The sequence below is a fragment of the Gracilinanus agilis genome, chromosome 5, assembly GCF_016433145.1.
Source record: "Gracilinanus agilis isolate LMUSP501 chromosome 5, AgileGrace, whole genome shotgun sequence".
NCBI lineage: Eukaryota > Metazoa > Chordata > Mammalia > Didelphimorphia > Didelphidae > Gracilinanus > Gracilinanus agilis.
Window position 1 is genome coordinate 49911697 of NC_058134.1, and position 27723 is coordinate 49939419.

The 27723-nt window shown below is 40.5% G+C and overlaps 1 protein-coding gene across 1 annotated transcript in view; it reads right to left on the reverse strand.

The window, feature by feature from the left end:
* Nucleotides 1-11241: 11241 nt before the first annotated feature.
* The window catches only part of ANKIB1 (ankyrin repeat and IBR domain containing 1), a 104323-nt gene continuing 87841 nt past the window's right edge, over nt 11242-27723 (reverse strand). The window contains exons 17-20 of the mRNA XM_044678619.1: nt 26138-26189; nt 18174-18285; nt 15843-15979; nt 11242-15422 (exon numbers count right to left, since the gene is read on the reverse strand). Of these exons, the coding sequence (XP_044534554.1) occupies nt 14694-15422; nt 15843-15979; nt 18174-18285; nt 26138-26189 (1030 nt within the window). The 3' untranslated portion in view covers nt 11242-14693. The remainder of the gene's footprint in view (nt 15423-15842; nt 15980-18173; nt 18286-26137; nt 26190-27723) is intronic.

The window sequence follows — 27723 nt, forward strand, 5'->3', positions numbered from 1 at the left end:
TGTAAGCAGTTCTGAGTAACTTACCACTGGCTGGGAACTTTCAGCCCACAGCCAATGGCTGTACACCCCCATGGAATGTCCAGAATCCTCTGACTTCCAGTGTAGCTCTGTATGTCCAAGAGAGAACTTCCTGTCCCCCTGTTACCCTCCAGCTGAGGGTGCCAAACTCTTATGGGGAAAATCAGGGAAATTAACTCAAATATTATTTGTGGGTTCAGTGGGATGGATAGGAGACAGGAAGGGAGAATGGGTAGGACTCTACGAGCCAGGGAACCAGGTTTAACTATAAGGGGAATGACTGTTGACAGAAATGGCAGGTAAGCCTGACTAACTGTCACTCTGCCCCACCCAGCCTGGAATAACTTCAGAGTATCAAATACATACAATGAGAACATTAAAGTATTAAGAATCTCACAGGGAAACAGTTTAATTGTAATTTGAGAGGATAGGAGAGGGGATGAGGTGAAACTATATCTAACTGCCCAGGACTGGAGTCAAAGGGGCTAAGTTTCTTAGCCAACCTGGCTTCTTCCAGGTTCTGACAGCTTGGCTAAGGGCCTGAGGAAGAGGGCTTGGATTTGGGGTCTCACAACTGTTCCAGAGATGTTTTCAGGATACCAGGAACCAACTCCTTCACGGCTGATGATCCAAAAGTAACCAGGTAGGCAGAGATGTCTGCAATCTGTCCACCAGAAAACAGGCCACTTCCCTACTCAGAGCTGACTTGCAGGTTGATGTCTTCAGCCTTCACAGCCTTCACCACTCTCCAAGATCCCAGGTCAAATAGGGACTGCTGATTGCATATCTGCTCCAAACCCCTCACAAACAGCAATATCTGTTGCTCAGCTCTCTCCTCCCTACCCCCTGCATTCTATTCAGAATGTCCATGACTTCCAGCAAAGGCTTTCCCTAACATACTTACACAAATCTACTTTTAAACTTTTAAAGCCTATACCTATTACACAATCTAGTTTCCTTGCCTGTGAGACCTAGAGAGCTGTCATACCCGTTGTCAATAGAGCTGAGAGAGAACAATACTACAACCATCTAAGAAGAACATCAATAGTCTTCCCTATCCTTTGGTTTGGCTCTGGCCAGGTCAAGCCAGGGTTAGTGAGAGGGTGAAGAATCTCCAGCCTCTCAGTGATCTACCAGCATCAACAATTTCTCATTTATTTTATGTTAACTTAGATTTAGCATCCCCAAAACCTCTTACCTCATTCCTTGTTCCTGACCCCTTGTTAAGTGAGAAATAAACCTTGTTACTAAGTTCAACTAAAGATTGGAATTCCTTTCCTAACTAGTGACCATCCAAAGCTATTAGGAAGGGGAACCTTATTTCATGCAGTCAGAATTTCAGCTTTATCCATCTAGCATTAATCCCTGCCCATACTAACAACAAACCCAACTCCAAGCCAAGAGGCTAGAGGAATTGGCAACACACTCCCAACTCCTTCTTGGCTACTTGGCTTGGGCAACTGTTAAAGGAGACAGCTTGGCAGATTCGGTCCAGCAGAGCCTGTCAGGCTGAGGAGAGCACAGCCCTTTTCTATTCCCCAGTGCTACAAAGCTGCTGTGGCCTATTGTGCCTCCTCTCTCTCCCCTGCTTTTTAACACCTGGAAGGTCTTTAAAAGTGATTAGAATGCATTTTACTAAAAATGTTGTCAGTCACATCTCATTCTTCGTGACTCCCTTTTGGGGTTTTCTTGGCAGAGATACTGGAATGGTTTGCCATTTCCTTCTTCAGCTCATTTTACAGATGAGGAAATTAAGGCAGACAAAGTTAAGTGATTTGCTCAGGGTCACACATAGATTTGAAATTGGGTCTTCCTAATTTTGGCCCAGGACTCTATCCATTGTGCCACCTAGCTGGATATTTCCCAGAACCAAACCAAAAAACATTTTTAGGAAAAGTAGACTTTACCACCCTGCTTCCACAGGCAAATTTGCACATAGAGATCTCACTGCTGGTTGGCAAGCCAGTGAGGAGAACAGGCAGAGCACCAGAGGCTCCCAAGTTGGCCGTCTTGTCTGGAGTTTTCTCCCAAAGGCCATTATCAGAATTGTGGTGGTGGTTCTTAATCAAACTGAAAGAGCATCGATCCCCTTTTCTCCGTATGTCCCCCCAGACCACTTTCACAATTCTCTAGAGCTCACATCTTTTTGCTTCTTGCTTCTCTCATGTCCTTACTTTACTGTGGAAACTTTGTTTTAAAATTTCTCAAGGTAGCTTGATATAAGAAGGGCCTTAGAAAATGATTTTTACTTTTAATGCCTGGGCTCTTTTTCTCTGAGTTTCCTGAGATTTCTTCTGCCTGTAAGACTTAGCGCCAAGAAAGACCTTAGAGGCCATCAAGTCTAAATCCTTCATTTTATAGATAAGGAATCTGAGGCTGAGAGGTCTTGGTTCACAAAGGCAGGATCTGAAACCAAGCCTTTCTCAGTCTTAAGTTTTATCCAGTCTACCATCCAGTTGCCTTTGACAGAAAACGCAGAGGAACAAAAAAACCTTGTCAAACAGGTTATATATGTTTCAAGATAGGGAGAACTGGACATGTTTGAAAGGGAAAGAGGCAAGGAAGGGGGGACTAGATATACTAGAAAATATATTAAATTATTTAGTAAAATATAATTTTTAAAATTAAATAATACTAGAAAAGGAAGAACTCCAGGGAGTTGGGTTGGGAGTGAGAGATAACTTGTCTGAGTTCGAGAAGGATGAGAAAATGAGTGTGAAGAGGTTGAGAAAAAGCTCCATGGAGTAGACTTCATGCTGTCTGCAAAATGGACAGTGGATGGGAATCAAAGATCAAAGGTTGGAGCATTTGAAATGATTTAAAGTGAGTTAAGGAACCAACCAGGGAGGAATAAATGATTCCCTTGCTTTGCGATGAGAATTCTTTGAGAGAAGACGAGGCTCAAAGTTCCCTGAAGGAAGCCCATGCATTTTGAAAGCCAAACTCAGTGATTTTTATTAGGTTTTGGCTTTGGTGGCAATGGATAATTTATTCTTGCAAGTGTCCCTGTTTCTGTCTGGGATCTCAGAAGACTGATCTGCTTTTACTTGGAATCACAAATGGCATCTTCTAGGTAGCCCTTAGTACACTGATCTGGGATGGTGCATATTTGGAGGATTAAACAACCAGAACTGCACCAAGTCTGAATTGGATCTTGAGAAGGATGGACGGTCGTGGCATCTTTAAGAAAGGCCAAGAGGATCATGCTTTGTGCGGTTACAAACATAGATGCATCTTGCAGTCATCCTCTGATTCTAGGACTTTTAAGGGAAAAGTTTTGTCCAATGAACATTAGCTAAGAACAAGAACTCCATGGACCACAAAAGAGAAGTTTTTCAAGGAGGCAAGAAGATTTATCAACTTGGCTGAGGGAATAGAGAGATTACTTCACTAAAGGAATAACTTTTTATTTATTTTTTTATTTTTTTAAACTCTTAACTTCTGTGTATTGGCTCATAGGTGGAAGAGTGGTAAGAGTGGGCAATGGGGGGGGGGTCAAGTGACTTGCCCAGGGTCACACAGCTGGGAAGTGGCTGAGGCTGGATTTGAACCTAGGACCTCCCGTCTCTAGGCCTGACTCTCAATCCACTGAGCTACCCAGCTGCCCCAAGGAATAACTTTTTAGAATCAAAATCAGGCTACCCCAAACTCTTTGGTAACCTAGAGATGCCTGAAGAATGTAGGACCATTTCCAGGCTCAGATTAATACAGAAAAAGCTCTCTTTCTCTCTTTATTTTTAGTAAAGTCTTTATTAATTCACTCATATTTGACTTAACACTTTGTGCTACTTTAAGAGGGATGAAATTAGAATTCCATTAGAAGGAAACATATTAAAATAATAATAGATAATAGTTATTTGAGGGCAAATTATTGCAGAATGAGTTAGCACCCAAAATATTTAAGATGGTGAAGATTTTTGCCACAGTGAATTCGGAGAGCTGGAAGCCTGCTATGGCTAACAGGATTAATTTCTGGGGGGAAAAACGAGAATGATGACTGAAACACAGTGTGATTGAACTACTCATTACCTAGGAACAGAAACAGCCCTTAGGAGTCAGCTTTGGCCACTGCAGGATTTGTACAGTGAAAATTCTAGGAATTTTGCCAAATAAATATGACAAAGTATAATAATTTCTCTCACTTTGAAAATGTTTTTCCTGTTATCCGTCAGAAATTTGTTCATAGCAAATCTTGTTGAGTTTATTAACAGCATTTGTGCTTAGTCACTTGCTTCACTGAATTCTCAGCACATCTGCTCTGTACTGGGGCTACGGCCCAGGAGAGAAGTTTTTTGAAACCATAACCCTTGAGAAAGGCTGGTATTTGGTATGATTGTGGGGTGACTTGGGAGGGGATAGGGGAAGGGGTTGGATTGGGAGTGAGTTAGAGAGGGAAGGACGATGACTGTTCTGGGTACAGGATGAAGTTTAGGGAGCAGTGGGGCTGGGGGAAAATGAGATATTTTCCCAATCCTCTGTAATCTGGTCTTTAGAGGATGGCCACCATTTTTGGTTTATGAATATTGATTCAAGGGCAAATAAAATATTTGACTTTTTATACCAACCTTTTGGATTAACCAAATCTCCTCTACTAATAAGCACTTTGAATAACATCAAGGATTAATTTTACTTTATTTCAGGTTCAAAATACTGTAGCCCTGGTACACTCTAAAGTATTTTGTGTCATGGACCATTTGGACTGTGTCTAGTGAAACTTAAGGACTCCTCACAATAAGGCTTTTAAATTTGTAAACATATATATGGTTTCTAAGATATCAGTTATACAGAAATACAGCTATTAAAATATTAAAACAAGTTCATAGAACTTGGGTTAAGAACCCTTGTTCTGGGAGCAGTTAAGTAACACAGTGGATTGAAAGCCAGGCTTAGTAATGGGAGGTCCTGGGTTCAAATTTGAACTCAGGCACTTCCTAGCTGTGTGACCCTGAGCAAGTCACTTAACCCCCACTACCTGCCCCTTGTCAAGTCATTAACTACTATTACCTACCCCTTGGCGCCCTGTCTTAGAATACTCTAAAACAGAAGGTAAGAGTTTAAAAAAAAAAAAAAGAACCTTTACTCTAAGGTAACTGGTAACATACCACACAAATCTGACTTGAACTACATGAATTTAAAAAAAGATTTAAATTTGCATTTATACAACCATTTCACTTTCCTCCAAACACTGACAGGAAGCCTACTTATGATCAGTTCCATCTGGGGCATAATGGGGCTAGTTTCATGCAATATCATTAAGAATTAGTGTTGTATTTCCCATCTATAAATTCTGAATTTAGAATCATTAACCAAAGGACTTGGAACCTCTGTGGCAGACGAATAAGATAATGCCAGGCCATGGCTGTCATGAGAGAGGAACCGATGCTTTCCCCAAACCACCATATTGGTTTCCCAAAATTCTGAAATGACTTGGGCTTCTGCCATGGGTCACATAACCAGAAATGGCAGGAGTGTAGGGCATGTGAAGGAGGGTGTTCCTGGCCCCTCTCGGTGGTCCCTGAGCATCTGTACCAGAGGGCACCTGAATGTTCTAAGCTGGGACTAGAACTCAAGGCTCAGCCCTTTTTTCTGAGCAACGCTGCTGCTTCCAGATCATGCCACTCCAGTGGCTCCCTCTTACCTCTAGGATCAAATCTAAAATCCCTCGTCTGGCATCAATCGTCTTTCCTATTTTTCTAGCCTTTCTCTACTGTATATACGCTGAAATCCAGTGATACTGGCCTCCTGGTCCCTTGGCACAAGCTCCGATTTGTAAGTACAGGCTGTCTCCTGTGTCTGGAATTCTCTCCCTTCTCATGTTATGATAATTCAGATGGTACGAAGATCTGAAGCTGGGTAGAGTGGGGTGAATCGTGAGACACTTAAATTATAGTAGTGAATCTCAAAAGACCCCCACAGTAGTAGATGTTATTAAATACGATGAATCTTCTGGAGCCAAACTTCAGATATAACAGTGTCCCAGAGTAGCCAGCTAGACAATGAATCTGCTGTTAGAATTGGATAGATATCTTGCCTAACTGACACTCTGGCCTATGATGGATAACGCTTGGTTGACTGCGAATTAACTCTGTTTTGAATGATATAATTCACTCTTCCCTTCAAATATTCCAAGGATGTAATTACTGAGCCCTAGGATTATAGAGGAAGCTATGGTAAGTTTTTGAAGATTTATTGCCAATAGGTTTAGGGAAGGGAAGCAGGGTAATGGCTGGGAAGAAGGGAAACAGGAAGTCCTTACCTAACTAAGACTAATGATGTTGTAGATGATTTCTGGATTGATGTTAATCGGGTTTGCCAGATGCCAGTCTGGATGGGCCAGCCTGGCCTTAACCTAAATCAAGGTTACTCTGCTGATAAAATTTTGGTATTTCTTCTTGATGGTTAATTCAGGATTAGATTAATTCAGGATCAGGTTAATTCAGCATCAGGGACTGATGAAATTGATTGGTACAGGTTGCAGGTTGAATAAACTCACCTACAGCCTACCCTACCCAGCCACCCTCTCCAATCCCAATCTGAAAAATGAGATCTCTTCTCAGTTCAAATCCTCCCTTTTATACCTGAGCGTCAACTGTCTTGGCACCTGCCAGGCTCAGTTCATTCTATATTCTAAGCAGGTAACTGTCGATCATCTTGATTTCCACATGGCTGTGTAATTTATCATTACACTCATCTCCATCTCCTAGCTTTCTTGGTCTGTCAAGTCCTTTCAAGTCCCACCACCTTTGCCAACCGAGAGTTGGAATTAGTGAAGTTTCAAATAGAATGTATAATATAATTAGCTTCGTTGTATGATGTCTAGAGCATTGGAGTTTAATAACTGACCGACTGACCCTCTACAAGGTCCCCTTTGTGTCTTCCTTCTGTTGTCTTTCAGTTTATCCTGCTTACATCTTATTTACCTCATCTCCCTATTGGAGCCCCTCGGGCTGTTTTTTGGCTTTGCATCCCCAGCCCTTCAGTGTTTGGAACATAGTGGGTAGTCAATGCTTCTTAACTGCCCCATAGACCAACATCATTGCTGCCAATATTCATGTCTCTAAGGTTTTTGATCTTGACCATTTCAGGTCTCCATTGTCCTCTGCTCTCTGTCAGCTCTTTCTCCTGCTTTGTCATCTCTTGGCAGAGCTCAGTTTTGGATTACTTCCACTATCGATCTCTTTGATTCCTATCCACGAGCTGCTGAATACAGCTGGAGAAATCACATAACCATGGAGATCTGGAACAGTATAAATTCCTTGTACCCAACTTCAGCAGGTTCCTCACTACATTTCTCCCTAACTGATTCTTTACCTTGCTCTCCCAACAACTGCTCTAAATTTTTTCTGGACCCTTTCTAAGTTTTCCACACTTCCATCCTTCCTGTTTCTCAGCTAAGGATCGTTCCATTGTTTCAGAAAACTGAAACCTTTTGTAATGAGTTCCCTTTTCTTCCACTTTTAATACCTCAAAATAACTTAATATCATTCCTCACTCTTTTTCCAGTCTCTCACGATAAGGTGGCCCTTCTTTCCAAGGCCAAATTTGCTACATGTGTGATTGAACCTGTCCCCTGCCATCTTCTTCAATGGAATGCATCTTCCATCATCCCCACCTCCCTCTTTCCCCTTGAATCCTCAATCCTCTTCCTCCCAACTGGTGGCTTCCTTCAAGCATCCCCAAGTCTTCAAAGTCCCTGAAAAAGCAGGTTATGGTCCAGCCTCCAATTCCTTTCTCATCCATCACCTACTCAGCCCTTTGTTGGCTTCTGAACTTATTGTTCCAGTAAAATGGCTCTCTCCAGAGTTCCTCCTGATCTTTTAAACTGGATTGTCTGTTCTCCATTCTCATCCTTAACCCAGTTGCTGTCCTGTATATTTATTCTGTATATAGTTTATCTATGGACCTCTCTTCTTATTCTCCTCCATCTAAGCAGGGCTTGTTTCGTCTGTATTCTCAGGTTCCAGATGGGACAGGCACGTAGCAGTGACTTAGTAAATAAATGCCTGTTGGCTATAGTGGAAAGCAAGGTTGGGCAGCCAATCTGGGGAAGCACCAAGCTCCCATGGCATCAAGAAATCCTCACAGGAAAGAGAGCTGGCCAGATAACTAAACAAATAACTAAAGTGGGGGCTTTTATCAGCAGCCCAGGACGTTCATTAACTCAGATATGACCTAGCCTTCTTGCTGTTTAAAGAATGGCCACGGCTATGGGTTGGCTGCCTTTAAAGAGACATGTAGCATAGGACAGACCCACTTTGAGTAAGACTAAACACTGGGACAGTTAATTAAATGGGCAGGTAGTTTGGTTCTATGCTAAATGAATAACTATTTCATTTAATATTGAAGCATCTACTGTTGCTTTATGAAGCCAAATGCAACGGGTTCAGATTTGGCTCTGCTGGTTGCTCCTGTCCAAGCCATGTCCTGGGAGACCTTGTTTTCTCATCTACAAAATGAGGAGACTGGATTAGGTGATCTCTGAAGCCAGATTTAGCTTTAACTCCTAAAGGCTAGGATTTAGCATCAGGCAGTCTTTGGCAAAAGGAGATACCCGAGATGTCCCCGTGGGTCGCCATGGGCAGCAAGATGGCAGCCAATCCCCTGGGTCATGCCGGCAGTCAAGCCCCGTATTCCACGAATGAGGCTCCCCAATGGAAAAGACAACCTCAGTCTTTAGTCATCAGTGCTTCCACCTCACTCTTCTGCTATGTCCCCAAATCCTGTGGGCAGTAAATCACCAGGTTTGCCAATGAATTGAGGCCCACCGGCCACAGCGGATGAGTGGAAATATTACCTCAGAAATACAGGAGCAAACGTTTGTCTCCAGAATGGATTGAATTTATTCGATGTGGAGGTCCAGGATAATCCCTGACAAGCCTGTTATTTACGGTGGTCAGACATGGCTGTCATCACAGGAAAGGTAGAAAATTTAGACAGATGTTTAATCTCCTAATCTGTTTCTAAGTCAGCTGGTCTATATAAGCTAACCTGAGGGTTGGAGTGACTATTTTGTAAAGTATAAGGATTTTTTGTAATTTAGTTAGCTTATTAATTTACTTTTGATTTTTAGTTATCACTAATAGTTAATGGTTAAAAGCTCAGGTTTAATTTCTAGTAACATCAGATTTCCCATAACTTTTCATTGTTTTTATTTCTCTTTAGTACTGGAAAGTCATGTCAGGTAGAATTGTTTTAGAAAAGATATCAAAACTTTTGGAATTCAATGAGAATCAGTGTTACCCTCTTCTGAGGACAGAATTCAGACAGATCACTGTGTTGCTGAGAGAGGGACAATAACTCAAAAAAATGGATTTTATTAGTTACTAACTTCTGCCTAGAGAGGTTTCTCAGAAACCCTGAAATGGCAAACAATAAAAAATGGAAGGAAAAGGATTTTTTTTTTAAAGGTATTGTCTCAAGAAAACGTTCTTGCCCTCTGAGTTTGTTTTGATCATATATTATCTTGTGAGGACAACTTGAATTAAATATTAAAAAAAGAAAAAGATACCAGAGTGTATATAACACCCAGATTCCTTTTACCACTAAATCTAAGCAGATTCCCACTTTATTTTTAGAAAGCTCCCCCTTCCCCCCCAACAGCCAGGGGCTTGGAACTCTGGGCAGCACCTTGGGGTCAGTAAGACTCAACAACTTAGCCCCAGGCTTCCCTGGAGCCCGTTGGGCTCCCACTGGCCAGCTCCCGGGCACTTCTACTTGGCTTCCTGTGTTTGCAAGAAGGACCCGCCACCCCCACCCAAGCTCACAGTTCTTTCCTTATTTGCCCAGTGACTCAGGCTGGGAGGAGAAAGGAGCTGAGGTGGCCAGGAGGCCACAAGGATGCTCCGCAGGCGAGGCTGATATGGGGCTCTGGTACACTTTGCCTGGGAACTGGTGTGGCATTTTGGAGTCTGGAAGAGCTGCGGAGCTACAGAGCCTCTGACTTGGCAATGGGGCAAATCCATCTCGGCCTCAGTTTCCTCATCTGTAAAAGGGTCGGCCCTTTCTCACAGGGATGCTGCCGTGTCTGTGAGCCCTTTGCAAACTCAGTGGTATAAAGAAGTGCTGTTGGTGTCATCGCACTGCAGGGCAATTTTGGTGATTCGGTCATTTCAGGCTTGACTCTGGGGTTTTCTTGGCAGATACTGGACTGGTTGGCCATTCCCTTCTCCAGTTCATTTGACAAGAGGAGGAAACTGAGGCCAACAGTGAAATGACTTGCTCTGGCTACACAATTAATAAGCATCTGAGGCTGAATCTAAACTCGGATCTTCCTGACTCCAGCTCCCATTAGAGCTAAAACTCTTTCAGACTCTAGGAATGTTTTTGGTGTAGAAAGTTTACAATTCTACATCGTCAGGAGGTCGAAACAAAGAATACAACAAAATGATTATCCAGTGAAATGGCGTTGTCTTAGTATGTGTGTGTGTATACACATATACACAAAGTATACAGTATAAATTCCAAATGGACTGGTTTCCTTAATTATTAAATGTGTGCAGAAGTGTCCTGTAATTAGGGAATCCACCATCAAAAGTCCTGCATGTAATACTGTTTTAGTCACTGATTACTTCTTACATGTGGTTGGTTTTTTTTTAATTTTGCTTCCCAATTAGACTGAACTCTGCTGCCAATCTAATGGAGAATCTTGGATTTGGGATCCAAAGACACTGGTTCAATATGATTGATCAGTTACTTATTTGGGTAGGAGATTTGGGGTTTTAGTTTTGAAAGATTATTCACTTAAAAATGAACAAAATGGAAACATGTTTTGGAAGATAACATACATATAACCCAGATCGCATTGCTTGTTGGTTCTGGGAGGGGGAGAGAAGGGAAGGAGATGACATGAATCCTATAACTTCAGAAAACCTAAGTATAAAACAAAGATTAAAAAACCCGCCAAAGACACTGGTTCCGATCTCACCCTGGTAGTTCGAGTGAATGTCTTTGGGTTTCAATTAAACAATTTCCCCAGCCCTTCCAAGCCCCACATCCAGCATCCTTTTACACTTTCCAGTGGGAAAGATGGCGCATGGGACCTGACTCATGGGTGTGCTGCTTGGCTGCTCCATGGGTCAGATCTCCAAAGAAGTGGAGGGATAGAGGAAAGGGACTTCTTTTATACTCAATTCCCCCCAAGAAATGTGAATGGCCAATTACTGTGAGGTGCTACAGAAAGCAGACAAGAAAGACCTACCTCTGTCTTTGCAGATAGCACATCTGTTTCTTTGGTAAAATGTTTATTAGGGTTGATTAATAAGACATATATTCCACGTTGCTAAGAATACAGGTTCCACCCTTAGTGAGTGAGTTGTCAACTACTCAGTGTATTGGTTCAGTGGAGAAAACATTTATTTTTTTTCCATGGAGTTTCTGCATTTCAGCCTAAAAAAATGAAACTTATTACTAACATTTAATATATAGATTTTAATCCTTAGAAACCATATGTAACTTTTTACAGAATGTCCGACTTCATTAGGTCTCAAGTTTTCACTCGTAACAGGTACTTTAAAAATATTTTTAGGACTGAACAGACCAAAACTCATTAGATGAATGGCTACAATAAATAACAAACATGTCAATATATGAATACCAGCAGTTAAGCTCCAGCTTCTCACACTGAAAGGCATAATTAATACAGTTCAAAAAGATGAGCATTTAGCATTTCTCATAAAAACAGGTTTTAAAAGCACCTATTAATGATCTTTAACTCTCCTATAATTTAATACAACCTTGTAAATAAATACAAAAAAAAGACACTTATAAAGTCCACACAGTTAAAAAAATCAATCCGATGACCCTTCCATAAAGTGATGCCATAGTAAACTGGATGAATTGGCAGGCACCATTCATTCGCCCAACATAAATTGTTACTTGCCCTAGGAGAATGGCTTTTTAAATGCCAATTAAAATACTGATAACAAGAATTTTCATTTCATATGCTAGAGACCTGCATGTGTTTGGAGAATTTGAAAATTCAATGAAAAATTATCAATGATTTCTCCTGAGACTGATAAAATGTGGGCAGTCTAGTTGCTGCAAGATTGCATCATTTTCACAAATTGTCCCCCAGTGTCATGGGGTTGGTTATTTGTTGGAAGGATTTAAAAAAAAAAACTCGATAGGCCACATAGTGGAGAATTTTTAAAAAGCCACTAATAAGTTTAAAAATAGAAACCAAATTAATCCCATCATGCTGGAAGACACTTCAAATGCAGGATATCAGCCTCATGAATTGGTCCAAAACGTAATGAGACAAATGGAAGTAGTTTAAGTAATAAATGTTTAATCAAAGAATTTTACATATTATTAACAGCATTCATTTGGCCAAACATCTCCGTGTTTGTAGAATCCTATTGTATATAAAGTGGGAATGTATCAAGTATAGGCTATGAAAGTGCAAATAACAATTCAAGGTTAGAGTAATTTTTACATTATAAAATTAACTCGTTTACAAAATAGGCTTTGCCAAATGCTTTTTCTGAATCGTTAAGTCAATGACTGTGGTGTTTTTAAAACGTGTCCCAAGAAAATACAAATTGAATGAGTTTTCCTGCTGAGGGTGGAGAGAACAAGCACAGAAACCAAGGTGACCTGAAGCTGCCCTGGACCCACTGCGCTCCCCGCCGATCCGATCCCTCATCTCACTGCAGCTCTGCAAAGACAGCTTGGCGCCACCCACAGAACCTTTGTGACGTTCTAGAGAGAAATTACAACTCAAAGAAATTATTGGTATCTCATGTCAGTCATAAATAAATCTGTGCAAATTCTTCAAGGGACTATTTCAGGTGAACTTACAGAGTTTCACCAGAGATAAAACAGATAATTCCCCCCAAATGAAACCTTAATAGGAACATCATGTTATCAGGTATTATTGTACTCTAGACAAGATGAATCATTTCCCAAAAATAACTTTAAAAGGATGAACATTAATGTGGGTTGGTCATCTCTATGTCAAAGGCATAATCCCGGTTTATGCTAGGAAATTACTTTCAATCTGAGGAATGTTTTAGTAGCTCATATAATATCCTGCCCAAAGGATCTCGGGAAAAAGAATTTCAGAAGCCGGGCCTGAATGAAACAGGAAGAAAGAGCATGTTGCGTGCAGGAACTCCTCCGTGCTTGTCCGGTCTCTGACCTGGCCTGGAACTCGACTGTGGAGGGGGAGGACTGGCTGTCTGTACATCTCTGGGAATGATCTCGCGGGACATAAAATGGAGCGCTGCCTAGCTAGTCTGCACACGGTAGGCTAGTTCTGATTATATGTAAGTAAAACAGTCATTCCAACAATTTACTCTAGTTGTAATTATGAACTGTACCACTGTATCTTATTTACCACTATTTTCTTCACAGTAAGACACTGATAACTAGGAAGTTTGATTTGTTTTTAAAAAACATGAAACAGTAATCACACGGCAAATGAATATTGTGCAATTAAACAAATACATGTCAGTGTTTGCTCTTTAGGCAAACGGACTGAATGAACGTTGAGTTGTTATATTTACTGTAAAGGCAAGGCCATGGGTGGTTTTATGGAGGTCATCGCAATTCATAGCATAGTTACTTCAGAACACACACTGACATTTGAATGACTTACTTGTTTAACTGGCAACTATCCACTTAGATTAGGCAAAGGCACAGTAACATGTTGCGCAGGATGTCTTATTGACTTTTTTCCTTAAATAATTGTGGGATTTTACTATAATTCATGAAAACTCCATTTTTCCTCTATTTTATAAAATATTTGCCATTAAAAGTAATTGCACCCATTAGTAAGTAGAATGCATTGTAAAATTGTGAAAACAAAGAACTATGATTGCACTTCCATTAAAGTGTCTCTTAAAATACAGCACCGCTGTTGCTAATCAACTGTATTTTAATATTAAAATAAACTGTTTTTAACAGCAGCATTAGATTTAGTTAACTTAAGCTACAGGCTACATTTATTTCAATGCAGTCTCCATGGCAACAGAAGCCCATCAAATCTCTAAAGATCCTCACTACTGGGCGGCCCATTTTCCTCCAAAGAATCACAAGACTGCTTTGGGGCCCTGAAGGCCACTAACACTCGTCTCTCTGCTTAGACAGCCGGCTCGTCACATTTTGGCACATTTGGACTGTAAATAGACACAAAAAAATCTTTGATTTATGTGAAAATAAAACTCATGACATTGTTGTAGATGCAGTGTTAAAAGAGGGCTGCAGAGAGTCTCAATTCACGCTGCTGGTTTAAAATAAAAAGAAAATGCAAAAATGTTACAGTAAAGCACAAAAATCGGAAAATGAAGAGCTAGACATTATTAGATTTGTCAAAAGAGAATTTCTGAAATGGAGAAAAACTATGTCTTAGGAAAACCCACCAAATTTAGAGAGTATGCCTTTAATTTGTTCTTTCAAATTTAATTTTGCCAACCTCGGGCTAAACAGAGCCTGCATTTTCTTGGGAATGTGGAACACAACCTACTTGTTCCTTTTTTCTGTCAGAAAAAAAGGGAAAATGCTACCCAATGAAATGCAAAGGATATTCCTTGAAAGGTTCAAATTGAAAAAGGAACGACCATCGGGTGGAATGAACGCACACACGCCTGGGTTTTTAATCTCGTCTGGTTTACGACCAAGTAGGAATTGTGTGGATTGAGTCTCTTTCCACACCGCCCACCCCCAAGTGCCGGCTCTCACACCAAATGCACTTGTTCCATCCATTCTTTGGAGGCTGGAGCGGCAGGGCTCGGAGCCTCTTCCGTCGGGTCTGCATGGTTGGCCGCGTCGTTGGTGTCGGCGGCGGATCCCGCCTCGTGGGGCTCTTCGGAGTGGGCTCCTTCCGCAGGGGATCCTGGGACCTCCTCGGCCCCGGCTGTGTCCCCTTGGAGGCAGGGTGCTGCTGGGAGCCCCGGGCCTAGCTCTTTGGCACCGAGGGCCACCCCTGACTCCCCTTCTGTGTGGGGCGGCCCTCCGGGATCCTCGTGGGTGTCTGGAGTCGCAGAAGGGATCAGGGCAATGCTCTGGGGGTTCATGTCGTGAAACCAGGCCATGATGTTCCCCAGGAGGTTCTCGTTGCTGCTGGGGTCCAGGCGAGTGCAGTCGGGGTCGCTGGACGTTGGAAAGAAGCGGCCGGCTGCGTCGTCGAGGCCCGGGGCCGGCTGCAGATCACTCTCAGCACTCGCCCGCCTGATGGCGGCCCCCAGCTCTAAGAGCTCAGAGCTGCTCAGTGCGGCCCGAGGGCTGTCTGCAGCCAGGGGGAGGGAGTCCAGCCTGGTGGGCAGCGACGTGCCAATGGCACCCAGGGACGCCTCATGACTCAGGAAGTCTCTGGTCTCGTCGTCGATCGCCAGCCCAGACTCTTGCAGAGACAACTGGATAGCCAGGAGGATGTTGGGATCGTCTTCATCCAGGGAGCTCAGAGCCTTCAAAGAGAGAAGAACTGACTCTTAAAACATGCACTATGGAAGAGAAGCCTTTTTTCCTCAGATCTCCTCAACTTCATTTACCCAGACTCACTTCTAGAAAAGCTACAGAAAAAATGGTCAGAACTTTTCAGGGGGCGGCTGGGGAGCTCAGTGGATAGAGAGCCTCCAGACGGAAGTCCTGGTTTCAAATCTGGCCTCAGACGCTTCCTACTGGGTGACCCTGGCTAAGTCACTCATCTTCGTTGCCTAGCCCTCGCCGCTCTTCCTTCTTGGAGCAAATTCACAGTAGTGAGTCTGAGATGGAAAGCAGTAGTTTGGGAAAACAAAGAAGAAAATGTCTTTTCTCTCAGCTTCTCTGGGCCTCTCCTCCCACCCCCCCGAAGCTGGAGAAGCTCTAAGAAGGGGAGTGGAAGGTACCTGCAGCGAGTCCTGGTTCTCCGACCGACTCGCAGGCGTGTAGTCATGGAGGGACGAGCTGTGCAGGACGCTCAGGGAAGCTGAGCTGACCAGGGACGGGCCGGGCCTCCTGCTGCTGCTGCCGCCTTCCGGGGTATCTGGCCAAAGCAAGGAGTACCAAAGGTCATTGGGCCTCCTGGCATGGCAGAGGGCAGCAAAGAGCCTCACCCCCTCCCCACGTCGTCAGCCTCGACTCTGCACCCGAGCTGTCGTGGGACCGCTGACTCTCTCCCACACTTGCCCCCCGGCCATGGCATGGCGCTGGCCCCGTCCCCTCCTTTCTTCCCAGCCTTCCTCCTCTCTTCCCCATCCCTGGCCTAACGGCTGCTTCTCACCCAAGGCTGCACCTCCCGAGGGAGGGTTTTGCTCTCAGAGGCTCTCCCTAACCAGCTCTGCCTCTTGATCCTGGGCTTCCTCCTTCACCCCAGGTGCCATCTTCCAGGCACCACCTGTTCCCTTTTTTGTGGGTGTTTTCTTTTTTAAATTCCACTTGATTTTGTCCCAAATCCTTTCCCCTAACCCTTAAGGAAGCAAAAAAACCAAAGTCTGCTACAAATAAGTCTAGCCAAGAAAAACAAACGTGCAGCCCTCTCAGACTGCTTAGACCCACAGAGTCGAGGAGAGCGGTCGAGGACAGCTTTTCAGGCTTCTGGACTGTCTAGCCTGTTCTGGTTCTGCTCATTCCACTTTACAGCAGTTCCTCAGGCTTCCCTTCTGAGCACAACAGCATCTCACCATGCATGAACACATGGACACAGACTACGCCGGAGAACTTGTTCAATCATTTCCCAATGGACAGGCACCCCCCACCCTGGTCCAGTTCTTTGTCACAATGAAAAGATCAGCTGTCAATCCGTGTTAGTGCCAAAGCCTTTTCCTGTCCCTCATCTCTTGGCTCTTCCCTTTTTTCTCAGCTTTGTCAATCTGATGGGTGGGTAAGTTGTGCCTCCCAAGAGTGGTCTTCATCTGCACTTCTCTATTTATTAATGAGAATTTTTTTTATATGGCCATTGATAGCTTGGACTTCTTCCTTTGAAAAATGCTTATTCATATTCTTTTGACCATTTATCAGTTGAGGAATAGCTATTATTCTTATAAATTTGACTTGGTTCTCTATTTATCTTAGAAATGAGACCATTAACAGAGAAAATTGCTACCAAGATGTTTTTGCCCAATTTCCTCCTCCTCTTCTAATTTTAGCTGTATTCATTTTATTTATACAAACCCCTTATTAAATTTATGGAATCAAAACATCCATTTTACTTCCCAGGAACTCTCCCTCTATTTATAGATCTGGCAGGTAATTTCCTCCATGCAACTGTTTTTGATGTCACTCTGTGTGTCTAACTCACATACCCACGTGGAGCCTGTCTTGGTACCTGATGACGGGCTGGCCTATACCTAGTTCTGCTAAACCTCTATCCATCCAGTTTTTGTTCAAGAGTGAGATAATGGTATGATAGTAATAATGAGCATTTTGATAGCACCTACTCTGTCAGACACAAATATTATCTCATTTGATCCTCATAACCCGTGATGATGATTATAACAAGTTTATTGATACTCGAGGCAAGCAGAGTGTGTGAGGGCAGTTTTGCGTGGGCCTGTACTCTAGCCATGGTGCCACCTGGGTGGGTTCTTTGGGTTCATCAAACACTAGGCTGCTGCATGTGTTGTCTTCCCAGCAGAATGTAAATTTGATTAAGGTAGAGAATATTTTCTTTTTAGTGTCTAGCACTGTGCTGGGCACCTAAAAGTCACATAATGTTTCAGTGATGGATGAAGTATAACAGTCTTGGTTTTCAGATGGAGAATTTTGAGGCCTCAAAAACATCAGAACCAAAGAGATGATTTGTTCAGAACTCTATGGTATAAACAAGGATAATTCCCACAATATGGCATATTAATTTCTGCCTTTGGAATGTCCTCTGCTTGGAATGTTCTCTTCCCATTCCCCATTCTCCTCTGCTCAAGTCTTAATTCCTCAAGGCTCAATGTAAGTTCCCCCTTCCTTCTGGAAAACAATCCTCCTTGATTTTACTATCATCCACCCTCCTGACTGTCCTCTTCTCCAGCATCCACTCTCATATCTATTTTATATTGCCAAAGCAATCTCAATAAGCCATGGCTTTGTCAACAGCGCCACTCTGATGCTGAGTTTTTCTCTATCATTGGTACCTTTCATAAAAACATGCCAGCTCACACCTGTGGTGAGGCTTTCCTCATGCTCACAGAATGGGCTCATCATAGCACTTAAGAGAATTTGAAAAGGAGTCTCGGAAATGGAAATACCTAAGGTGCTCTCACTTGGATCCTCAGGATCTGGAGTATTACTGAGCAGACTGTGCATGTCTCCTCGTCGCCGCTGTCGATGCCTCCTCCGATACTGAAATTCAGCATATTCCTGCATAAACCAAAGGTTATAAAATACGGGGGAGCATGCAATAATTTTTGTCAAAAAAGAAAGAGGGAGAAGCATACTTTTTTTTCTTAGAGAAAAAAGTGTGATTTTATATCATCATACAAAATCACCTGTCTTCACAAAAATGTGGGCTTTCATCATGCAAGAAAATGGAACTTAAAATAAGGTGTGCCACATAGGCTAAGACATATCAAATAAAGAAAATGAAACAGCCAGCAAAAATGTCTGCAGAAACGTGAATACTTGCAAGCTCCATTTCTGGATAGCAAGTTGTATCAGACACTAGGATGACCCAAAAGGCCCTAAGATCGGACCTGGTGAAAAGCTTCATTACTCTAACCTCATCTGGTTCTAGACTGGGCTTTCCCAGGGGATGATTGTTAAGAAGGAGCATTCATTGGGGGGGGGGGGTGTGGGGTGTGAGTGAGGGGCACCCACTAGTGAGCGAGTACTTAATATATTGAAAGAGTGAATGTGAGGGCAGAGATCAAAGGTTAACTTCAATTACTGGATAATTATTGCCACTCTGTAGTCATAGGACTTAAGGATGGAAGAAACTAAGGAGATCATTTAGTCTCATCTCCCTATTTTACAAGATGTAGAAAGGAGGCCTCGGGAAGTTAAATGACTTGCTCAAGGTCACACAGGTAGTGGTCAGCTCTCTCTGCTACATAATGTCTACCCTTCATTAGGATGACTTAATTATTAACTCCAGGACTATGCTTACACTAGAGTTAAAATACAGTGTTTTAAATTGAGAAAAGTAATGAGGTTAATTTTAAAATAGAACCTCACTTGGTGCTTTAGTATAAACAGAGATGGGAACACCTACTGTTTTTAACAAAGGCTCAGCATCTCTTCCCCTGCCCTGGCCAGCACAGGAGGAACAATCTAGCCTGGGAGCAGGAAAGGACTGCTGCCACCCAACTGTTTGCCACCTCTTCTTCCGGTTGCTTTAGGATTCTGAACTGAGCCTAATTGGAGCCTACCATGATGATGGAACATCAACATGTGAATCTGCTTATGCCAGAGCATGTCGTATTACAAGAGGTAATGTATAGGCTCAGTTACAGAATTCATTGGAATAAAACACATAAAGCACCAGATTCACTTAAAATCAAAGTGTGTCCAAGGCCTTTCAACAAACACTTACAAAGGAAAATTTCACCTAAATGAAAAAAAATTGCATTTTACCTCCAAATTCAAGTATTTCTATAGCTAATTTGGGAAAATAACCGAATCATCCCACTCTGCACCAATGTATTTAAGCCTATTTCATCTAAACTAAAAGACATGAGTGCAATGTTAAGTGAGCTGTGCCTTTCTAAATCAAGATAGAAATCAAGAGGTATTCTAGGCGGTTCCCGTGCCAAAGACAGCTGGAGTGAGAGGGCCTGAAAAAGTCTTGCTTCTGTTATTGATTCACTCAAGTGCTCCTGGGCTTCACTCCAACTTGGGACAAATTGATTCCTTTCCTCCATTTTTGTGAAATTGACCTGCCATTGGACTGGATGACATCTGGCCCACCTAACCATCTAGGGGCCTCCTGGCTGAGACCAGCTATCTCTGTTCTACGGACCAGACAAGTTTTTTGGATGTGCACAAGGTGGGAAAATATTACATATGAATGCCTGGGTTTCTTCTGGGGAAGATTTTTTGTTTTAAAAAATATATAAAATGAGGCATTACATGAAAGTTAAATAAATTAGTGTTATTCGAAATCTGTGTAAAGGCAAAATGGAATGAAGGATAATGTGCTGGGCAAGGAGCCAGAAAATTTCAAACAAATTATTTCTTAACTAGCTGTTTTACCCTGGGCAAGTCAATTAATCTCTATGTGTTATAGTACCTCCTTAAGACCGGAATGGATATTTATGGAAGGAGTTCCCATGTAGGGAAGTTCCCCATGATAGGTCCTTTAAGAAAGCTAAGGGATATTAACAACAGTCATTATAAAAAAAAAGGCAAGTTTTTAATGCATTCTGGTAGAAAACCCAAGAGGCAATCTCACACAAATCAGCAGACCTAAGATTCAATTTATCTGAAAATTTCCAATTATCCCTAAGATCTTCAAGTAAGCACACGATGTTTCTCTTTAATCAGGATGGTCCAGAAAATACAAACTCCAAATGTTTTGAGGCTGTTAAAGAAGCACAAAGAATTAAGGGTTTTAGGAACTGGGGGGCGGGTGGGGTAATGGGTGGGACAGGTGAGGGGAGCAGGGGAAGAGATGAAGAGCAGGGAAATAGAACTAGTGGGATGCTGCTAGGTTCATTATAAATTCAATTCATTAATAAATAATTGGCTTTGTCTACAAAATACAAATCTAACTTGCATAGTGATTTCAGTATTATATTAAATCCCTTCAAAATGTATTAATAAAATATTCTAGAAATTTGTTTATATATAAAATTTTGAGAATCTGAAGATTTGTTGGACAGGAAAGACAGAGAAAAGTGCACAGGAGGAAAAGGAGATTCTCAGTTGACCATACAATCTCAGAAGATGCTAATGAGGGAGAAAGTTTTGGGAAAGTCCCTTTAAGAATGACACTGCCTTTATAAAGAACTTTCAACAAATTCAAGTTCAAACCAGATGCAAGTAAAGCACAAAATCAAGAGTGACCTATAAGAATAAGGTCAAGTGTCAAGAAAAAGGTACAGTTTTGAGAAATGCCTAAAAAAAAAGAGTTAACAGGATTGCCTTGATCAGTGTTGATGGAATGATCCTGGGCAAGCCATTTAACCAATGAACTGTCTTTAGTAGAAGGGGGAGATTCTTTCCCAAATGGTCCTTATTCTAATTATGCCATAGATTCAGACCAAAAAACAAGGATAAAACCTCTTGCTTTGGGGGTAGACAGAATAATTAAAAATCAACCAACACGAACATTCATCTCTATCAGGTACAGTTTTTTTTTGAGATATATTGCATTGAACATGGTAGTTCCAACACTGCTCTGCTTGTCTGCCATTTTCCATGAACTGCTATAAATTAACATTCTTTCCTTTTCCCTTTTTGTTTTCATTACAGCTCCCCCTCACCATTCACCTGCCCTCTTACTCTACTCCTATCCCCTTCCCCCCATGCAACCTTCTCTTGAAAAAAGCAAAGTCAATAAAACCAAATCTATATATGAGCCATGCTTAAAAATTTCTGACCAATTCTGGACAACTGGTCTAGATGGTATAACGTTAACAGAAATGTATCCAACTGCTCCTTTACTTTCATCATCATACATATCATGGCTCTCTCTTTGACTTCTAAGATCTCATTCTTCTGAGATCTATAGATTTAATCTGACTTCATCACATCGCCACAGCCTTCTGGACATTTCTATGGAACAGCTGCTAACCCTCCTCCCTGACATGTTCAAAATCAAACTTGCTTTCATATTCTCCCATTTTTGTTCAGGGTATCCTCTTATAGTCACCCAGGTTTGCAATTTGGGAGTCTTTTACAAGCTTTCCTTCTCATTTGTGTTCCCAATCCTTAATCTAATTTAGTTACCAAGACTCCTTCCTTCCTTCCTTCCCTCCCTCCCTCCCTCCCTCCCTCTCTCTTTCTTTCTAACCCTTAACTTCTGTGTATTGACTTATAGGTGGAAGATTGGTAAGGGTAGGCAATGGGGGTCAAGTGACTTGCCCAGGGTCACACAGCTGGGAAGTGTCTGAGGCTGGATTTGAACCTAGGACCTCCTGTCTCTAGGCCTGGCTCTCAATCCACTGAGCTACCCAGCTGCCCCCACCAAGACTCATTTCTACTTGCAAAACACCTCTTGAATGTGTCTCTCTACTTATATGTTCATTGCCCTACTTCAGAGCACCAGCGTTCACTACTGCCTCTAGGATAAAATATGATTTTGGCATTTCAAGTCCTTACAATATGGTTTTAGCTTCCCTTTCTAAGCTTAGTAGCAATTACTCTTATTCATTTTAAATTCTAACCATGCCAACCACCCTCCTTTGATTCCTCATAGGCCACATTCTATCTCCCATGTCTTTGCACTCCTTCCTCACTTTTGCCTCTAAGAATCTTTGTTGTACTAACGTTGAACTTTGAAGGATGTTAAGTACAACCTTATACTTGAGGACTTTTCTTATCTCTAGTTGTTAGTAGTACCTACAGGATATGTGTATGTGCAAACATTTCCTCTCAGCAGAATATAAATTTCTTGAGGTAGGGAATTTTTTTGCCTTATTATTTATGTGGATAGAATTTGTTCTGCAGGATTCTCTTACCCAGCATCCCATTTGTGTGTTTACTACATGCTAACATAGGGAGGATATAATTTTGGTGTCACTGCCTCTTGCTCTCACTCTTTCCCTGAACTCAGCTGCTGAACCTGACTTTCAGCCAGGCAGGAGAATTTATACACGTGGCCTTACTTTAGTTAGAAATTTAAGCTTTGAACTTCTATTTCTTTTTTTAAAATTTCTCCTACTTCAAGTGATTATTAATAAACTTTATAAAATTACTACTTGGAGTTATTGATATTAATGTAAATCTTACATATTCTCAGCACTTAATATGTACTTAATGTTTATTCACTGATTCATCTGTCAAGGAGAAAGATCATTCTACTGACAATAACAATAAAAAGAGTCAGGAGTAAGTGAAACACAAAATAGGACAAGAGATATCAGAAAGCAAACTGGTTGCTTCCAATGGGTTTTAGTTTCTTGGCCTGGAAGAATCATACCAATAGATACTGAGAAAACTCGTAGTTGCAATCAATGAATCCTTCTAAATCATTTTGTAGGAATCATGGAGAAAGGAAGAAGTGCTGAAGCAGCTGAGAAAGATAAATGCTATTTCAATTTACAAACAGGGAGAGTAAACTCTTGCAAACAGTAGATGGGTGATCTTGATATCTATGCTCAAGAAAATCCTAGAATGGATTATTAAACAGATATCTTCTGAACAATAAGGAAAGCAGGGATCACTAGGCACTATTAAAGGTTCATTATGAATCAAGTATGACAGAGCAATATAAATTCTGTTTTTAACTGAAGTGACAAATCAACTGATCAGAGGAAAGGTATACAAAAAATACAGCAAGAATTCTATTGGGCATCTGTGAAAAATTTCTAGAGATAATTTTGGCAACAAAGAAAGGGAAAAGGAAGGGAAGAGGGAGGAAATAAGGATTTATATATTTGTCTACTATGAACCAAGCCCTGTGCTCGATGCTTTTTACAAATATTATCCTGTTCAATCCTCCTGACAACACTGTGAGGTGGGCATTATTTTTATTACCTCTTTTTATAATTGAGGAACCTGAAGCTGCCAAGTTAACTTCCCCAGGGTCACTCGGCCAGTAAGTATCTGAGGCCAGATTTGGACTTGGCTCTTCCTGATGGCAGGCCCAGTACTTCCCAGAAGAAGCAATCACTTCTATTTGTCTAGAGCAGGAGAGTTCTTGGTTACTTTCCCTTTGATCCTGGGCTAAGGTCATGCATCCCTTTTTCCTTTTTTGCAGATTAGGGTTAAAGAGATCAAGTTCCTTGCCCACAGAGACAGTCAGGATGGGGCAGGGGGAGGGAAGAGAGGGAGCAGGAGACACTTGACAACAATGACTTAATCAAAGAGGTGCCAGAATCATTCTTCTTTGCCTCTCCAACAGACAGAACTAGGGTCAATGTGTGTACAAGTTGTAGTGAAGGAGATTTTGGATCAATATTAAGAAATATTTCCCAGCAATTATAAATGGGCTGTTCTGGAGGCATAGAATTCCCCAAGCAGAATTTCCACAAATATTTGCTAGGAGTCGTGTGTGTGTGTGTGTGTGTGTGTGTGTGTGTGTGTGTGTGTGTGTGTGTGTTAGTTAATGGATCATGTAGAGAGTTGTATTTAAATGATGTCTACATTATCTCTAAAATTCTATGATTCTTTTTTTTTTGTCAATGATAATGTCAGGATCTGAAACTTTCATGTCAGAGCATTTGCCCTATCCCATTTTAGGGTAATCTCTTAAACATGCAATAAAATGATCTATAAGGTTGATGCCTCAAAGTGATGAAGACATTTTGATTCTGGCAAAAATGCTAAACTATCAATTTAGAAAATCAAATACAGGCAGGAAAATGTATTTCTAAAATTTTTGCTTTCTATGAGAAATACAACTGTGGAGAAGTTACCGATTTCTTTTAAAGAGAAACACACAAATATCTCTGTCATCTTGAAACGAATATCAAAATAGCCAAGTAAAAGATTTCAGCATTCCTGACATAACAAACTATTCCCTAAATGAGTATCTCCATATCTAGGTAGTACATAATTCTGAGTACTTTTGGAAAGACTTTTCTTGCTTGCCTTGAAATATATAAGTTTTCCATATTTATACTGACCTTAAACTCATTGCTTTTTTTTTGAAAGCTGGAGAATTGTTTTTCATTCTGGGTAGAATTTTTTATCACAATGACACGGATGCTGTACTTGGTATTCTATCACAGAAAATACCACTGAAAAGTACAGGATTGGGTAAAAATAAAGTTTTTCTAATGCATTTTGTAGGAAAAATACAATTATGATACTTTTCTATTGACTTAAATTCTTCCTTAAATTTCCATGCACACAAATCATTCACACACACAAATAGTATCTTCCTGGATATGCCATCACATTTAAAAATGTTGTTAGCTAAGGGGATTGCAAGTATCATCAGCAGCTAAGCGGGGTTGAAGACCTGATTTAAATGAGCCACAGTCTTTTCTTGGAAAATGATTGATTCCATTATCTATTATTTGGGTACAGTATAGAGATTATTTTATCTTTTTCTTCCCCATCCAACCCCTATAAAATTCACTTCGGTTCCAATTTTCTTTAATGCTGTGACAACATATTTAGGAATTTTAAGAAGTTTTAAGGATTATCCATTTTAAAATACAGGTCATGGAGTTACTAAAAGAATTAAATGAAAGGTGAAAGTTTACATGCATGCTTTTTGATTGCTATATTGTGCCATTAAGAATAAGCAAGTGGTTTTGAACCCTTAAAGACAAAATGAGAGCAGTATAAAAGAGCAAAGAATTGCTTTAAACGTATAAAATCATTCCAAAGTGACAGTGGCTATTTAAACCTCAGAAAAGCAAAACATTAAATAGTTAAGGTTTTCACTCTATCCATTAATTGTTCAAGCTGTTTAAGATTTCACAATTTTAAAAAAATGCTACATTAATTTAATGTACTAAAACCTCTTCAATAAATAAGAATTGAAAAAATAAGGATAGAGTGGAAGTCTTAAAAGAAGCTAACAGTAAATAAGAGAAAGCATCATTTCACATATGTTTATGAAACACCAAAAGTTTGAATCTGAAGTTATTTCTTCATATTTGATTTTAATCATTGCTTTCTTGTTCAGTGTTTGCTATATGAGATCATAATATTAAGGATTCTAAATCAGTTTTTATACCACTTTAATATAAAAAATAACATCAATTCCATCTCAACTTATTAAAGTAATATTGGAAAAAAAAAACACATAAAAGGTCACTTATTCATGATCCCTAAAGATTTAGGCTGAATCAATAGTACATTTTTACTAAAAACATTTACATTACAATTTAAGATATACCACTTTTGTTTTTAGATTTTTTTCTAAGCAGTGTCTAAAAAGTTATTTAAAATTATTATATTTTAATGTCTCAATAAAATTCAGTGCCAAGAATGGCTAACTTTAGTTCTCCCTTAGTTTTGTGTCATGAAATGTAGAGAAGGTATCTTTCACAGTAGTCAACATGGATGATTTAAAATAGATGTAAATGAAAATTTGCATAAAATGATTGCACTAAAGAAAATACAAATTTTAAAAATGGTATGCAAAAACAATTACCTCAGGTGATGCAAATCCTAAATATTCCCAATCCCATGTTCCACCAGCAAAGCTACAAAGAAATTAGACATACCATTTGATTTATCAATAGAACTCCACAATGAAAATTGTTAGTCTCTTGACCTTGTAACAATAGGGGTACCCAAACCTTTAATATTCCTCTACTGGAATCTTATTTTACTAATAAAACTACTCAAAACTATAGAATTTAATAAAGTTCCATGATTTTTTAATCCAAGTTAATTAAATAAGCATCTATTGTACTTAAGTGTTAATTGTTTTAATATTCTACAAAAGTGCTATATGTTTTAATATAACTGGCTCTTGTGGAATTAAAAAAATATGACTTAAAGATGGAAAACAAATGTAAGAAGGTAATTAGATAGTGTAGTGGATAGAGTATTGGGCCTGGAGTCAGGAATGTATGTGTTCAAATCTGGCACGTACTAGCTGTGTGACCATAGGCAAGTTGTTTAATCTCTATTTGTCTTAATTTACTAGAGAAGAAAATAGCAAACCACTCCAATAGCTTTGTTAAGAAAACCTGAGAACAGTATGGTCTAGAGCAGGGGTCGGCAACCTTTTTGGCCGTGAGAGCCATAAACGCCACATTTTTTAAAATGTAATTTCGTGAGAGCCGTCCAGTGCTCACAGTGCCGCTCCTGTAACAGAGCGTGAAAAAAAATTGACTTTATGGCTCCTGCAGAAAGAGCCTTATCTGGCCCTCAAAAGAGCCATACGTTGCCGACCCCTGATATACAGGGTAACGAAGAGTCAGACACAACTAATGGTTGAAAAAAAACACCAAATGAAAGCACTGGTCATTATGTCCTCAAAGCAAAGTGGTATTGAGGGTATTTATGTTTTATTTGTGGTAAGATATGGCATGCGCAAATCAAATATATTTCAAACCAAGAGTATGGAGAACAAATAAAAATCATCATAATAAAAATGTTTTCTCACTGGTTGTATTTTTATCTTATGTTAAAGGATATTAAATATTACTACTTACTATTTCTTGGATGTTAGGATTTTTAAGAATCACAACCTCACAATTTATATTCATTCAAAATACTCAATATTATACATATATGTGTATATATATATACACACATACACACATATGTAAGAACTTTGTCATAAAATTACGACTCACTTGAAAGTGAGTAAAAATGACCAAAATCTTTTATATGCTGGGATAATTACTAAAAATCACAAGTGTATATTAAATTTAATATTGCCTAAAAGGATGTGACTTAATAGACTGAATTGAAGATAATACTTTTGAGCTATTCCAACTATGATTTTTTTAATCCCTTACTTTCTGTCTTCATAGCAATTCTAAGACAGAAAGGCAAGGGCTGGGCAAATAGCCCAGAGGAACACAGCTGGAAAAGATCTGAGACCAGATTTGTACCTAGGTCCTTACTCCAGGCCTTGCACTCTATTCACCTAGCTTCCCCTTATTTCTTTTTCTTTTTTTTTTTAAAACCCTTAACTTCTGTGTGTTGGCTCCAAGGCAGAAGAGTAGTAAGGGTGGGCAATGGGGGTCAAGTGACTTGCCCAGGGTCACACAGCTGGGAAGT